The following is a 16480-nucleotide window of genomic DNA, read 5'->3' as shown; positions in this document are numbered from 1 at the left end:
GAGAGAGGGATAGAAACATTAATGATGAGAGAGAATCATTGATCGGCTGCCTCCTGCACATCCTATACTGGGATTTGAGCCCACAACCCGAGCATGTGCCCTGACCAGGAATCGAATCATAACCTCCTGGTTCATACATAGGTCGTTGCTCATCCACTGAGCCACACTGGCCGGGCTAGAGATTATGATATGTTGATCTGTAACCTAAAGCAGATAATTCAGAGTGAGTACATATCCTGGCTAAATATAATTGATATAAGTGACTTCAAATTTGGTACCCCAGTGATTTTTGACAAGTTTTTTGGGTTTGATTTTATTTTAATTTTAAGAGGGTATTTTTGTTTGTTTGTTTCAAAACATCTATATTTCTGAAAATTCTGTTCTGGTTTTTCAATTAAACAGGTATTGGCTACTACCTTTGATCCATATTTGGGTGGCAGGAACTTTGATGAGGCTTTAGTAGACTACTTCTGTGATGAGTTCAAGACCAAATATAAGATAAATGTGAAAGAAAATGCTCGAGCCTTGTTGCGTTTATATCAGGAATGTGAAAAACTAAAGAAGCTAATGAGTGCAAATGCGTCAGATCTTCCACTGAACATCGAGTGTTTCATGAATGATCTTGATGTTTCTAGTAAAATGAACAGGTACCATGTATGTTTTCAGTTGGAAAAGTGTTTGCTTATTTTATAATGTTTAGATTCTGTTATTTTAGAAGATATGCTTGATTTTTATGTCTCAAAATAGTGAATTTCATTTCATTTTCCACAGGGCTCAATTTGAACAATTATGTGTTTCCCTCTTTGCCAGAGTTGAACCACCATTAAAAGCAGTACTGGAACAAGCTAGTAAGTGGAGATTATTGGACTAACCATGGAAACTGTAGCATGGTATTATTCATTTGAATGGTATAGGACAGCGATTTTTAGCCGGTATGCTGCAAGAATTTTTAAAACATATGATACCTGACTATTTAATCAGGGACAATGACATTTATTTCCCTTAGATTATCAAATAAAAAAAATGACAACAGCCAGCACAACAATAACCATCCACTGTGAATGAATCAAAATTATACCTATTTTTTTGTAAGATCGGCAAAAAATATAATTTTGGTGTGCCACAGAATTTTAGTAATTAGTTTATATGTGCTATGAGAGGAAAACGGTTGAAAATCTCTGGTGTTGGAAATGATAAAACTATAAACCTTCATCTTTTTTTTTTTTTTTGAAGATTTGTATTCCTCATTTTAGAGGAGGAGATTATGACTCACTCTTTATTCATAAAAATAAGGTAGTAGAAATCTGGGTTTTTGAGAACTTATCCTGGTTCATTTTATTGTTTATATCATAAAACTAAAGCTAGTAAAAACTGAGGTGTTTAGAAGATTTCTAAGATGAAAGTAAAGAAAAAATGGGCCCCTAGCTGGTTTTGCTCAGTGGGATCATTGGCCTGTAGATTGAAGGGTCTGATTCCGAACAAGGGCACGTAACTCAGTTGCAGACTCAATCCTCGGTTCTGGTCTCCCCAGTTGTGGTCGGGGCACATGCAGGAGGCAAGTAAGCTATGTGTCTCTCACATCAATGTTTCCCTTTCTCTCTACCTCTCCTCCCTTCCTTCCACTCTCTCTAAACATCAGTAGAAAAATATCCTCAGGTGAGGATTAATTTTTTTAAAAAGTAGAAATGGGAATATGTTGCTTGTTGTTAAAATTTTTGGTAATAATTAAAAGTACCTTCTGTGGAAAAAATTCTCATTGAAAACTGTTCCCAAGGAAAGAAGTGTATTTTGCCCTTTAAAAAAATTGCTTTCTGTGTGGATTCAGGAGGTGAAAGATAAAACATTGAAGGACTTTAGAGAGTCCTTTTAAAGCCCATGAGGCACTAGCTGGTTTGGCTCAGTGGATAGAGCATCGGCCTGCGGACTCAAGGGTCCCAGGTTCGATTCCAGTCAAGGGCACATGCCGGGTTGTGGGCTCGATCCCCAGTAGGGGGCATGAAGGAGGCAGCCACTCAGTCATTGATATTTCTATCTCTCCCTTCCTCTCTGAAATCAGTAAAAATAAGTAAATAAGTAAAGTCCATGAGGGGCTTGTTCTTATTGTCACTCCGTCACCAAGTGCAGTGCCTGACACATAGATAGTATTTATTAAATTTCGCCTTTTATTTGCCCATCTTCTTTCCTTTTATTCTTGTTTTAAGCAAATGAAATATTCACTTTTTAATAAAGTACTTTCCAAGGTCTACTTTTTACATTGTTACAAAGATTACCTTATTTTTCTCAAACACATTTTGCTTTCCAGACTTACAGCGTGAAGACATAAGTAGTATAGAAATTGTAGGAGGAGCAACTCGAATTCCTGCAGTAAAGGAACAAATCACTAAATTCTTTCTTAAAGACATAAGTACCACATTAAATGCTGATGAAGCTGTTGCAAGAGGATGTGCATTACAGGTATGATTAATATTAGTTTTATTTTGGAATGTGTATTTTTCCAGAAATATGGTGACTGACCTAAAAGGAGTTTAAATATTATCTGGTCTAACCACTTGTCAATAGGCTAAAAGTAAATTGAAATTATTCCTGAAAAGTAAGTCTTATGTCTTTCCTATTTTTTATTTTTGTTAAGTATATCTTTATTGATTTCAGAAAAGAAGGGAGATGGAGAGAGAAATAGAAACATCAGTGATGAGAGAGAATCATTGATTGGTTGCCTCTTGCAGGCCCTTTACCAGAAATCAAGCCTGCAACCTGGGTATGTGTCCTGACCAGAAGAACCGTGACCTCCTGGTTCAAAGATCGATACTCAACAACTGAGCCACACCAGCCAAGCTATTTATAATTTTACACTATCATAAAACAGTATGTCTATAACTCTATAACATTTATTTTATGAATCCATATAATTATTCCCATTAAAATTATTTTTGGGGGTTTTAAAATATTTTTGTATTAATTTTTGTAAGGTCACAGTAAAAGTACTCTGACACTTTTATTAAAAAAATATATATATATTTTTTTTTATTGATTTTAGAGAGGAAGAGAGAGAGAGAAAATCATGGAACAGTTGCCTCCTGCACGCCCTACTGCATTGGGCCTGCAACCCAGGCAAGTTCCATGATTGGAAATCGAACTGTGATCTCCTGATTCATAGGTCAAACACTTAGCCACTGAATCACAGCTGGGCAACACTTTTAAATTTTAACTAGTTTTACCATTAACCCTTTGCACTCGCTTGATTTTTTTCTCGATTCCTTTATTCTACTCAGGATTTAATTTTTTAAATACCCCAGATTTTACAAAGTGCAGCAGTAGAATAAAAAACTGGAGTTTCTTTTCATACAAACTTATTTATTTGGATTTTTTATATTTTAAATTATTGATACATTCAAAGAGTATAAAAAGAGCTGCTACCAATGCTAACCGTGTCGAGTCACACTCGACATCCGAGTGCAAAAGGTTAAACAGTAATTTTAAAATGTAACAATTTTATTGCAACGACTTTATTAAGCAGTTTAATCAAGGGTGATCTAGTGCGTGCTTTGTGTTTGTTGATTTAAATATGATGTACATTTTATTGGCAGTGTGCGATTCTCTCACCAGCATTTAAAGTGCGTGAGTTTTCCATAACGGACATTGTTCCCTACTCAATCACATTACGATGGAAGACCTCTTTTGAAGATGGAACTGGGTCTGGGTAAGTTACTTTTTAATATGTTTGTGTTTTTTATTGCAGAGAGAGGGAGAGGGAGAGGGAGAGAGGAAGAGAGAGAATGAGAGAAAGAAACAAGAAACAAACATTGATGTGAAAGCGAACCATAGATCAGCTGCCTTCTGTACACCCTCTACTGGGGATTGAGCCCGAAACTCCAGGTATGTGACCAGGAATCAAACCAGCAACCTTTTGGTTGTGAAGCAAAAAACACCCAATCAGAAGAGCAAAAAGAAAAAAATAATCTAAAAATATGAAGATAGTATAAAGGGCCTCTGGGACAATCTCAAGTGTACCAACATTCGAATTATGGGGGTGACAGAAGGAGAAGAGAGAGAACAAGATATTGAAAACCTATTTGAAGAAATAATGACAGAAAACTTCCCCTACCTCATGAAAATAATCGACTTACAAGTCCAGGAAGCACAGAGGCCCCCAAACAAAAGGAACCCAAGGAGGCCCACACCAAGACACATTATTATTAAAATACCTAAGGATCAAGACAGAGAGAGAACCTTAAAAACTGTAAGAAAAAACAAGTTAGTAAGAAGAAAGATAACAAATATGAACAATATCAAATGGCAATAAATATATGTCAGCAATTGAATCTAAAAATCAAAATAAATGAACAAAGAATCTAATGAACAGAATAAACTGATGATTAAAATAGAGCCGGAGGCATGGAAACATGGAGCAGACTGACAAATCTCAGAGGGAAAGGGGAGGAGGGGCAGGAAGAGATTAACCAAAGTACTTATATGCATACTAGTGACTTGGTGCACAGATTCGTGTACATTGAAAGGAAATTAATTAGGAAATGGCTGGCAGGGTGGGACTGGACCAGATGGGCCGGGCATGCCCTGGAGCCAATCTCCTGCAGTCCCTCCCTGGCTGGCTGCACCTGGGGTGGCACCACGGCTCGAAGAGCGTCTGCGGAGTGAGCGGGGTCCCTCCAGCAGGTGGGGTGCCTTGGCCTGGCCTGCAGGAATCGGGCTGAAACGGGCTCTCTGACATCCTCTGAGGGGTCCTGGAGTACGAGAGGGAATTCTGCAAAGTTGCTGTCGTACAGGGTGTGGAACGCAAATGTGCAGTAAACCAGCTTCGGGGCCGACAGTGCCCCAGGAACAATATAACCAATGGCCGAAGGTGGAATTGCGCAGCCCCGCGAGGAATCAGGATTACTCCTCTCTCGTTTTGGGGTGCGTCACCCAAGAACTGTCGCTGCCAAGTCACCGCAGCTTGGCAGCTCCTGCGTTGAGTGTCTGCCCCATGGTGGTCAGTGCGCATCATACCTACCGGCTGGTCAGACGGTTGGACGGTTGCTTAGCCTTTTATATATAGAGATTATATATATGGACACAGACAATAGGGTGTTGAAGACTTGGCTTGGGGCCGGAACCAGGTGGAGGAGGGCAATGGAGAAATAAAGGTGTATATCTGTAATACTCTCAACGATAAAGATTTAAAAGAAAGAAAATATATGCAAAGTTAAATTTTAAAGTAAATATATCTTAGTGACCACAATAAGAAAATAGAAGGTAGTAGGTTCTTGAATACTAGGATAGAGAAATGGTCCATGAATGTGAAAATTTTAAACCTTGCCTACTTAATAGGATGATGCTATGTATTGAAGAATGTGTTTCTGGCCCTACCTGGTTTGGCTCAGTGGATGGAGCATCAGCCTGTGGACTTGGGTTTGATTCCGGTCAGGGGCGCGTGCCCGGGTTGTGGGCTCGATCCCCAGTGGGATTGTGCAGGAGGCAGCCAATCAGTGACTCTCTCTCATCATTGATGTCTCTGTCTCTCTCTCCCTCTTCCTTCCTCTCTGAAATCAATAAAAATATATATATTTTTTAAAAGAATATGTTTCTGGGACACTGTAAACAACAGTTATAAAACTGTTACACTACTTAATGAATAGGAATTGCTTTGTAGGTTTTTAAATTGCCTGTACTTTAGAGAAGAAAATACTACAAATGACATTATTACATCAATTTAAAAAATTGAAATATGGATTATATATTAAAGTATCAGTGTAAATTTATAAAGTTGACAGTTGTACTGTTGTTATATTAGAGAATATTCCTATTAGGAAATACACATTGAAGCATTTAAGGTAAATGGCCATAAATGTATGTAATAGCCTCAATTGTTTCAGAAAAAAATATACACATACATTGACAGTGTGTGTACACTCAAATTATGAAACAAATGAGGTTAAAATGTTAATAGTAGCAAATCTAGGTAAAAATATTTATATAGGTGTTACTTGTCCTGTGTTTATTCTTGCACAATTCTGTAATTTTGAAATTCTTTTCAAATAAAAGTTCCTTTTTAAAGAAGCTAGAATAAAAAAAGTTCCATATGACAAGTATTTTGGAAACTAATGGGTAGGATTTGGTCCTTAGATGTAAGCAAAAAACAAACAACAACAACAACAACAAAAAAAAAAACAATCTCTCTGCATTAGCCTTAACATATACCTATTCTCAGGAACTTTTTTTTTTTATTGGCACTATTATTATGACAGACATTCTAAAATCTTTGAGCCATAAGCCGGTCAAAATCCAGGTTAATAGTACAAACAATTTATTTTTCTATACTTTGTGCATGGAAAGAGGCCTTTATAATTGCTACTTATGAATTAAAAATGAGGTGGATTCTCTAATTATTTTCATAGGCAACTTTCTATTTGTTTTAAACTGCATGTTTTCTCACTCCATGTTAGGGAATGTGAAGTATTCTGTAAGAACCATCCTGCTCCATTCTCAAAGGTCATTACTTTCCACAAGAAGGAACCATTTGAGCTAGAAGCATTTTATACTAATTTACATGAAGTGCCTTATCCTGATCCAAGAATTGGTAAGAGAAAGTTTTCATGCATTTTTTATTTTTGTAAATAATATGTTAATGTTTGAATTAAGGAAACAAATAAGTTGATAGTTAAGCTATGCCAGCACTGGATTTTAAAAGAAAGCTATTCCATATCTTTTTCTGAACATGTACTTTGTTAGTGCTCAGAGTTGATTTCTAGAATAACAGCAAAGTTTGAATATATTTTTATTTTGACATTTATATTTAAAGTGTTCTGTAATTGGCCTAAAAGGTTTGGGTAAGGATTATTTTTTATGGAAAAAGTCTAATCAGTAAATTGAAATTGTGCTGCCAGACTTACTATATATTCTGATTTTAAACTTATGCTCACTGGTGGCAAATAGAAAGAGTATCATTGAATTGATATGAAAGTGAGAATAGGAGACTATAGTATCCATTTTAGTTGGTAATCTTCCTAAAAAATATTTTAAAATATCATGATTTTATATCATTTAGAAGAGAAGGGCTCTGGCCAACATGGTTCATTTTTTAAAGTGTCAGCCTGTGCACCAGATGGTCTTGGGTTCAATTCCGGTTAAGGGCACTTACCTGGGTTGGGAGTTTGATTCCTAGCCCCTATCTGGGTGCCTGTGGGAGGCAACCAATCAACGTGTCTCTCTCACATCGATGTTTCTCTCTCTCTCTCCTTCCCCCGTCCCTTCTACTCTTTTAAAATCAATGGAAAAAATATCCTCAGGTGAGGATTAACAACAAAAAAAGAGAGAAAGAATCATTCTTAAGTTTTAAAATTCTCTATGTATTGCTTTTATTGACAGACTAGAAAGGGAACATTATAAATATTTCAAGTACAATATTTAAATCAGGAGATATTAAGTATTGAAGGTGGTATTCATTTGCTAGGGTATTTTTTTAACAAAGTACCACAAACTGGGTGGCTTAAACAATAGAATTTTGTCTCACAGTTCTGGATGCTAAAAGTCTGAAATCAAAGAGCTGAGGACTAAGAAGGAGGGATCCATCCAGTCTAGGCTTCTTCCCTTGGCTTGTAGGTGGCCATGTTCACATGACATTCTCTCTGTATATCTGTCTCCAAATAAACATACCAGTCATTGGATTAGAGCCCAGTCTGATAACCTCATTTTAACTTGATTAACCTCTGTGAAGACCTTATCTTTAAATCAGGTCTCCTTCTGAGGTATTGGACAGTAGGACTTCAATATATGACGGGCAGGGAGGGGAGCATAATTCAACCCACAGCACAGGTCAACCATATTGTTTACTACTCATTTTTTCTGCCTAGTATTCTTTCTCTACTACGGATATCATTATTTGAGATTTTTTTAAAATAAAACATTAGATTTATTTTTTTTTTAATCCTCACCCAAGGATATGTTTTTATTGATTCTAGAGAGAGGGGAAGGGAAAGGGAGAAAGAAACATTGATATGAGAAAGAAACATTGATCAGTTGCTCCTGACCAAGGATTGAACCTATAACCTAGGTATATGTCCTGACTGCAAATCGACCCGCAACCTTTTGGTGTACAGGACGATGCTCCAACCCATTGAGCCACCTGGCCAGGGCAGCATTGGTAGATTTCTTTTTTTTTCTACTTACATAATTTATTCTTTAATGTACTTACATATTTATTTTTACATTTGCCTTAAGTTATAAATAATTCCAAATAATTGCATGATCTATAAATATCTCTATATCAAAATGATGACTTAATGACTTAATGGTAAATCTTTCGTCATTTGTGTTTTATCCCTCTACCATTTTAATTTTGAAAAATTGCAAAGCTATAAGAAATTGAAGGAATAGTTTAGTGCAGCAGTCGCCAACCTTTCGGACCTCATGGACCACCAGTGGTCCGTGGACCCCACTGGCTGGCAATCGCCTGTTTAGTGAACACCATATATTCACCTAGATCCAGTTGCTAACCTCACAGATACATACACTTTTTGACAAACTGTTTGAAAGTAAGGCATAGATATCACAACAACTCACCACTAATTATATGCCATAGGTATCTTAAGAAGAACATTCTCTTACATAAAGACATTATCATACCCAAGAAATTTATTTTTGGAATAATACTGTTTACTATACAATCCATAGTCAAATTTCTCTGGTTATCTACAAAGATAATCTTTGTAACTGTGCTTGAAAAATTAATATGACTTCTGTAGGTATTAGTGACTGAATAACAGCAATTTTGCTATAGGAAAAAATCCAGGAAAATTTTAAGTAATTTTATTTATCAATTACCAAGATGATTATGATTTGCATAGCTTGTAGCAAAAAGGGGTAATTTTATATTTGGTTTTCAAACTCAGAAATTTGAATTTTATTTTGGTTTTAGAGCATTAAAAACGTACTTAAAAGTTATATTGCCTTGAGTCAGATTGTCCTTGGTTAAAATCCCATCTCTCCTTTTTTCTAGCATTGTTGATTTTGGACAGGTTGCTTACTCTTTGTAAGTCTTAATACCAAATTTATTAAGATATGAAAATGATTTGGGGAAAATACCTGTCCTGTAGTAATTAACCTGGATTTGGTAATAATTTTACAATTATTTGTCAGCATTGAAAAGATGATAGTCAAATTACTGAATTGAATGAATTGAATGAGTTAATCTGAGGCCCATGTATTGATCAAAGCTCTTTTTTCTTTAAGGGAGCTTCACTATTCAGAATGTTTTTCCACAGTCTGATGGTGATAGTGCTAAAGTGAAGGTTAAAGTTCGCATTAACATCCATGGAATCTTCAGTGTGGCTAGTGCATCAGTAATTGAGAAGCAAAATATAGAAGGGGATCACATCGATGGTCCTATGGAGACAGAAACTTCATTTAAGGATGAAAGCAAAGATGATGTGGTATGTAAAAATTCTGTTTCAAATTCCTCTAATTAAATATATAGTACTAGAGGCCTGGTGCATGAATTCGTGCACGGGTGGGGGTCCCTGAGCATGGGCTGTAGGAATTGGGCCAAAACCGGCAGTCCAACACCGCCTGCCGCTCCTGCTCATCCTGGCCCTGCAACGCCAGGGGGAGGGACCATGGAAGGTTGGCTGGCCAGCCCCTTGATTGGGGCCGATGGGGCCGACTGGTCGGGGGGAGGGGCCGAGGGAAGTTGGCCGGCCGGGGGCAGAGGGGCCACAGGAGGCTGGCCGGCCAGGGGGAGGGACCCCAGGAGGTTGGCCGGCCGGCCCCCCAATAGGGGCCTATTGGGAAGATCGGCCAGCAGGGGGGAAGGGCTGCGGGAGGTTGGCAGGCGGGGTGGGGGGCACAGGAGGTTGGCTGTGGGAGCACACAGACCACTAGGGGGTAACTCCTGCATTGAGTGTCTGCCCCTGGTGGTCTGTGCATGTCATAGCGACTGGTCAACCAGTCGTTCCAGTTGTTCGGTGGTAACAGTCACTTAGGCTTTTATATATCGGCAGTCCTCGGGTTACATCGGACTCGACGTACGTCATTTCGTGGTTACATTGCCATCTCCCATCCTATATAATAAAATCCTAATATACAAATGGAATGGTGGAATTGCCCGGTCGCTATGACACACACTGACCACCAGGAGGGAGATGCTCAATGCAGGAGCTGCCCCCTAGTGGTCAGTGTGCTCCCACGGGGGGAGCACTACTCAGCCAGAAGCCGGGCTCATGGCTGATGAGCTCAGTGGTGGTGGCAGAAGCTTCTCCTGCCTCCGCTGCAGGTGGGCCATAAGGAGCAAGGGGTCCCGGACTGCGAGAGGGTGCAGGCTGGGCTGAGGGCCCTTCCCACCCCCAGTGCACAAATGTTATGCACCGGGCCTCTAGTTTATTTATTAAAAAAAAAAAAATTCTGTCATTTCGACGTATGTACATATGTGCTTTATGTTTTTTATTATTTATTTACCACAAGTAAAGGTCAGGAATTGCTATCTTTCTTTTAAATTTTTTTTACTGTTTCACTTCATTACTGCTGTGTATGTGCTCCATGTGAGTGACATAGATGCTTATGTAGGTGGGTTCCAACTTACGGCGAAAATCACGTAACATCGCGTCGTAGGAATGGATCTCCAACATAACCCAACTACCTACTGTATAGAGATATTAGAGACCTACACTGGAGCAATTTTTTAAACAAATGATAGGTCACTTGCTAATGGTCTTGATGGCACAAAGGACATTATTATGTAGAAAAATACATACATTAACAAATTAATTGAATGATTTTCAGAAGCATTGGTTTCTGAATGTGAACAAGTTTTAGAACTATCTTAACCAATTTATTTGGTTAATTTGCCTTTAGATGTATAAATATACTAGAGGCCCAGTGCACGAAATTCGTGCACGGAGGGAGGTTGTACCCCAGCCTGTACCCTCTCAGCCCAGCCTGTACCCTCTCCAATCTGGGACCCCTCAAGGGATGTCCGACTGCCCGTTTAGGCCCGATCAGGCCCGATCCCAGGGATCGGGCCTAAACGGGCAGTCTGACATCCCTCTCACAATCCAGGACTGCTGGCTCCCAACTGCTTGCCTGCCTGCCTTCCTGATTGCCCCTAACCGCTTCTGCCTGCCTCTCACAATCCAGGACTGCTGGCTCCCAACTGCTTGCTTGCCTGCCTTCCTGATTGCCCCTAACTGCTTCTGCCTGCCAGCCTGATCACTCCCTAACCACTCTGCTGCCAGCCTGTTTGCCCTCAACTTCCCTCCTCTGCTGGCCTGGTCACCCCTAACTGCCCTCTCCTGCAGGGTTGATCACCTCCAACTGCCCTCCCTTGCAGGCTTGGTCCCTCTCAACTGCCCTCCCTTGCAGGCCTGGTGCCTCCCAACTGCCCTCTCCTGCTGGCCATCTTGTGGTGGCCATCCTGTGTCCACATGGGGGCAGGATCTTTGACCACATGGGGGCAGCTATATTGTGTGTTGCAGTGATGATCAATCTGCATAGTACTCTTTTATTAGATAGGATAGAGGCCTGGTACAGGGGTGGGGGCCAGCTGGTTTGCCCTGAAGGGTGTCCCTGATCAGGGTGGGGTACCCTTGGGGCGTGGGGTGGCCTGAGCAAGGGGCCTGTGGTGGTTTGCAGGCCGGCCACGCCCCCTGGCAACGCAAGCGGAGGCCCTGGTATCTGGAATTTATTTTCCTTCTACAATTGAAACTTTGTAGCCTGGAGCAGAGCCAAGCCTGGGGCTCCCTCCAAGGCCCGAAGCCATTTGTGTTGGGGTTATAATTGAAACTTTGTTGCCTTAAGCGGGTGGGCCCGGCCAGGGTGTGTGGAAAGCTTTGCTTCCCCTGTTGCCAGCGGCAACCCTGGCCTGCTCTCTCAAGCTCCATTCTGCCGCCATTTGTTTGAATTTGTTTACCTTCTATAATTGAAACTTTGTAGCTTGAATGGAGGCTTAGGCCTGGAAAGGGCAGGTGGAAAGCTTGGCTTCCTCTGTTACCTAGGAAACCTTGCTCTCTGTGGCTGTAGCCATCTTGGTTTGGGTTAATTTGCATGCTCGCTCTGATTGGATGGTGGGTGTGGCTTGTGGGCGTGGCTTGTGGGTGTGTCGGAGGTATGGTCAATTTGCATATTTGTCTATTATTATATAGGATACACACTAGTAGGGCTCTTTGAATAAGTATAAAACAAAAATGCCAAGTGATAAAGCATTTTGGCCTTTTAATTGGCAGCATCTTTTCTTAGTATTACAAGAAATGGAGTAAATAATGTAATTGTGTCTTCCTACATTTCAGCAACTCACCACTGTCACTTTTTGTTTTGTTATTTTTAATCCTTACCTGAGGATATTTTTTCCATTTATTTTTAGAGAGAGTGGTGAGAGAGAGAGAGAGAGAGAGAGAAGAGAGAGAGAGAGAGAGAGAGATCTGTGTCAGAGAAACACATTGATTGGTTGCCTCCTGCATGCTCTAACCACTGAGCACCAGCCAGAGCACCAGTGTCACTTTTTTCACCTATTCTCAATCACAGGCTTGGAGAAAATGTACACTTAGAAGGTGCAGGGGGAGTTGAAATAACAGAAATAATTGTCCTTTTATTGACAAATAACACTTACAACTTGTTTTTCTCTTTGGCACAAATAAACTTATTTTTTTTTATTAAAGATAGCCTTCTGATTATCCTGTATATGCTTAACTCCAGATATATTAAAAGACCTTAATTATACTGATTCCTGAATTCTAAGCTTTCTTCTCTTTGGAAGGACAGTCAAGGATAAGATTTTTAAAACCAGAAAAATTTAATACTTAGTATTATTTGCCAAATAGAGTCCATTTTGGCATCCTTAACTGGTTGAAAGTTTGTCTTTTAGACATAAAAATATTTTAAGTTTATGTTATAATAATTCAGAGACATCCACTTTGACAATTTTGCTGTATTTCCTTGAGTATTTTACTACATTTCAAAATACTATTGAATTTATGAAGTAACATAAATTTTTTATCTTTTTCACTTCATTTTCCCACATTAAGTTCTTTATTGACATTTTTCATGTGAAATTTAATAGGGTTTTTTGTTGTTCTTGTTTGTAAGCTTCCTTTTGCGAATTTGACTTGAAATTTTTCCATTTATTATGTGTGTGTTTTTGCCACAGGTGAATCAAACAAGATTTATTCACAGCATCAAATAGATCTTTTCATTTTAATTACCTGTTATTTGTAGTTATTCTCATGATTGAAAACAAGCTTCTATTTTACTGTTTACATAGTTCAAAACAGACTTGAACTCTGATATGCTGTTTATTAAAAAAAAAAAAATAGACACTACAAATACTATCAATTACTTATTTTCTTTTCAGGATAAAATGCAGGTTGACCAAGAAGAAGGTCATCAAAAATGTCATGCTGAGCACACCCCAGAAGAGGAAATTGATCATACAGGAGCCAAAACAAAGGTTTGTTTTACTATTTCTATGCTTGTGTCTTATGGGGATTGAATAATTCAAGTTTATGTATTTACTTTATAATGCATGTTTTTAATACACTTGATTTTTTGATTTTTAAAATATTTATTGTTGAGAGTATTACAGATGCCCCCCATTATTCCCCCATTGCCCCCCTCCATCCAGTTCCTGCCCTACCCCAAACCTTCACCACCTTATTGTCTGTGTCCATCAGTAATAAATATATGTATATCTTTGATTAATCCCTTCCCACTCACCACACCCATCTTCCCTCTGAGACTGATCAGTCTGTTCCATATTTCCATGCCTCTGATTCTATTTTATTCATCAATTTATCTTGTTCATTCGATTTCTTGTTCATTTATTTTGATATTTAGATTAAATTATTGATAGATATGTATTTATTGCCATTTTATTTTTCATATTTTTTATCTTTTCTTCTTCTTCTTCCTCTCCTTAAAGAATACCCTTCAACATTTCATATAATACTGGTTTGGTGCAATGAACTCCTCCTTTTGCTTTTTCTTGTCTGTGAAGCTCTTTATCTGATTTTTAATTCTAGATGATCACTTTGCTGGGTAGAGTAATCTTGGTTGTAGGTCCTTGCTATTCATCACTTTGAATATTTCTTGCCACACCATCTGGCCTGCAAAGTTTCTGTTGAGAAATCAGCTGATAGTCATATAGGTGCTCCCTTATAGGTAACTAACTGCTTTTCTTTTGCTTCTTTTAAGATTCTCTCTTTGTCTTTAAACCTTGGCATTTTAATTTTAATGTGTCTTACTTGATGTTGCCTCTTTGGGTTCCTCTTGTTTGGGACTCGGCATTTCCTGCACTTGTAATTCTATTTCTTTCACCAGGTAGGGGAAGTTTCCTATTATTATTTCTTCAAATAGGTTTTCACTATCTTGCTCTCTCTCTTCTTCTGGCACCCCCATAATGCAAATATTGGTAAGCTTGAAGTTATCCCAGAGGCTCCTTACACTATCTTCATACTTTTGGATTCTTTTTTCTTTTTGCTCTTATGGTTGGGTTTTTTTTTTTTTTTTCTTCCTCATATTCCAAATCATTGATTTGATTCTTGGAATCCTCTACTGGTAAAAAAAAAAAAAAAAAAAAAAAAACCCTATAAATTATTATTTATTTCAGCTAGTGTATGCTTAATTTCTGACTGGTCGTTTTTCATGTCTTTGAAATTCTCACTAAGATCCTTGAAAGGCTCACTAAGTCCCTTGAAGCTCTTATTAAGATCCTTGAGTAACCTGATAACTGTTATTTGGAACTCTGTATCCAGTAGATTGCTTGCTTCCATTTCTTCCATTTCTTTCATTTCTTTCACATGTTTCTTTGTCTCCTCATATTGGCTGCTTCCCTGTTTATTTCTATGTATTAGGTAGAGCTGTTATGTCTCCTGGAATTGATAGGGTGGCCTTGTGTAATAGATGTCCTATAGGGCTCAGTGGCTCAGCCTCCCCAGGCACCTTAGCTGGGCACTCAAGGTGTGCCCCTGTGTGGGTTTTGTGCACAGTCTTGTAGTTGAACCTTGATTGCTTTTGGCATCACTGGGAGGAATTGACCTACAGGCCAATTGGCTGTGAGGACCAGCTGCGACTACAGTGGGAAAGCTGCTGTGCATGAGACAACCCTGTGGAGCAGGACTTGCTTCAGTGGGGCTTTGGTGCTCACTGAGTCTTCCCCTTGAGTGTGTCACTTGTGGATGTGAAGAGTTGTAATCTGGTATGGTCTGAAGCTGTCTACTGTGCACACTGGCTCTGGGGCCTCCCAGCAGGAGCTACAGAGAGATCTACAGATTGCTGCTACTTGTATTGGGCTAGGAAGTGCCTAGGCGAGGCCCAGTTGTGAAGTAAGGCAGGCTGATGCTGGTGCTGGGTCTTGGGCCCTTTATTGATAGGTTTGTGACAGGCTGACTCCAGTTGCTGCTTGTTTAAGAGATTTTAGCAAAGTCTGAAGCCTGAGCCAGAACAGGCCATTCATATAGAAAAGTAGCTGCAAACAGCTTGGCTGGGGCTGCAAATTGGATGGGGCAGGATCTCGGGGAATCATCAGGGCAGAGAAAACAGTATGGGCCATGCTGATGGAAACTCAGATATGGATGCCAGTCCACTCTGCCATAGGGGAGGCACCAGCACAGGAACCATGAACCCTGTGAGCACCCTAGGCTGTGAGAAAGCCACCCCCCGAGTTCCTGCCCTGATATCTGACAGTCCAGTTCCTCCCCATATGTTCCTGGATTTCCCCAAAGCCTCTGCCCAGCACTGGAGCTCAGAGGAAGCTGGACCATGAAAGTTTGTGTGTAGGCCCTTCAAGACAAACATGTGAGTCTCCAGCAGCCTCCATGTCACTCAGCCATAATCCCCACTGGTTTTTACAGCCTGAAGTTTCCGGAAGAGAAGTCTGGGCTGGGGGTCTGTGTGAAGCTTGGATCCCCTGCTTCTCATATGAGGCCTTTGAGATATTCCTCCCATTTAAAAATAAATGCCACAGGTGGTTATCAGACCAACCTGTTCTACGACTCTGCCCCTCCTATCTGCCTTTCCTTACTTAGAGAAGTAAAAAAGAATGTTCTCTCTTCTTTACTTCTCTAGTTGTAGGACTTCCATTCAGTCAGATTTCAGGTGGTTCTGAATGATGGTTGTTCTGTATTTTAATTGTAATTTTGATGTGATTGTGGGAGGCGGTGAATACTTGAGTTTACACCACCATCTTGGTTCTCCAGTACTATATAATAAAAGGCTAATATGCAAATCAACCAAATGGCAGAACGACCAGTCGCTATGATGCACACTGACCACCAGGGGGCAGATGCTCAATGCAGTACGCTCCCACAGGAGGAGAACTGCTCAGCCAGAAGCCAGGCTCATGGCTGGCGAGTGCAGTGGTGGTAGCAGGAGCCTCTCCCACCTCTGTGGCAGTGCTAAGGAGTGCCGAGCAGACAGGCAGTAAGGAGCGAGGGCTCCCAGACTGCGAGAGGGTACAGGCCGGACTGAGGGCTCTCACCCTCCCAGTGCACGAATGTCATGC

At 39.9% G+C, this 16480-nt stretch overlaps 1 protein-coding gene across 2 annotated transcripts in view; it reads left to right on the top strand.

Annotated features, from left to right (window-relative positions):
* Window positions 1–16480, top strand: part of HSPA4L (heat shock protein family A (Hsp70) member 4 like) — a 49373-nt gene that overhangs the window by 17620 nt on the left and 15273 nt on the right. For both annotated transcript variants that reach the window (XM_054717753.1, XM_028150473.2), the window contains exons 8-14: window positions 403–647; window positions 772–848; window positions 2303–2454; window positions 3585–3697; window positions 6441–6574; window positions 9226–9425; window positions 13334–13429. In XM_054717753.1, the coding sequence (XP_054573728.1) occupies window positions 403–647; window positions 772–848; window positions 2303–2454; window positions 3585–3697; window positions 6441–6574; window positions 9226–9425; window positions 13334–13429 (1017 nt within the window). The remainder of the gene's footprint in view (window positions 1–402; window positions 648–771; window positions 849–2302; window positions 2455–3584; window positions 3698–6440; window positions 6575–9225; window positions 9426–13333; window positions 13430–16480) is intronic.

This window comes from Eptesicus fuscus, chromosome 6, assembly GCF_027574615.1.
Source record: "Eptesicus fuscus isolate TK198812 chromosome 6, DD_ASM_mEF_20220401, whole genome shotgun sequence".
Taxonomy (NCBI): Eukaryota; Metazoa; Chordata; class Mammalia; order Chiroptera; family Vespertilionidae; genus Eptesicus; species Eptesicus fuscus.
Note: the sequence above shows the minus strand (reverse complement) of the source record. Positions and strands in the feature narration are given on the sequence as shown.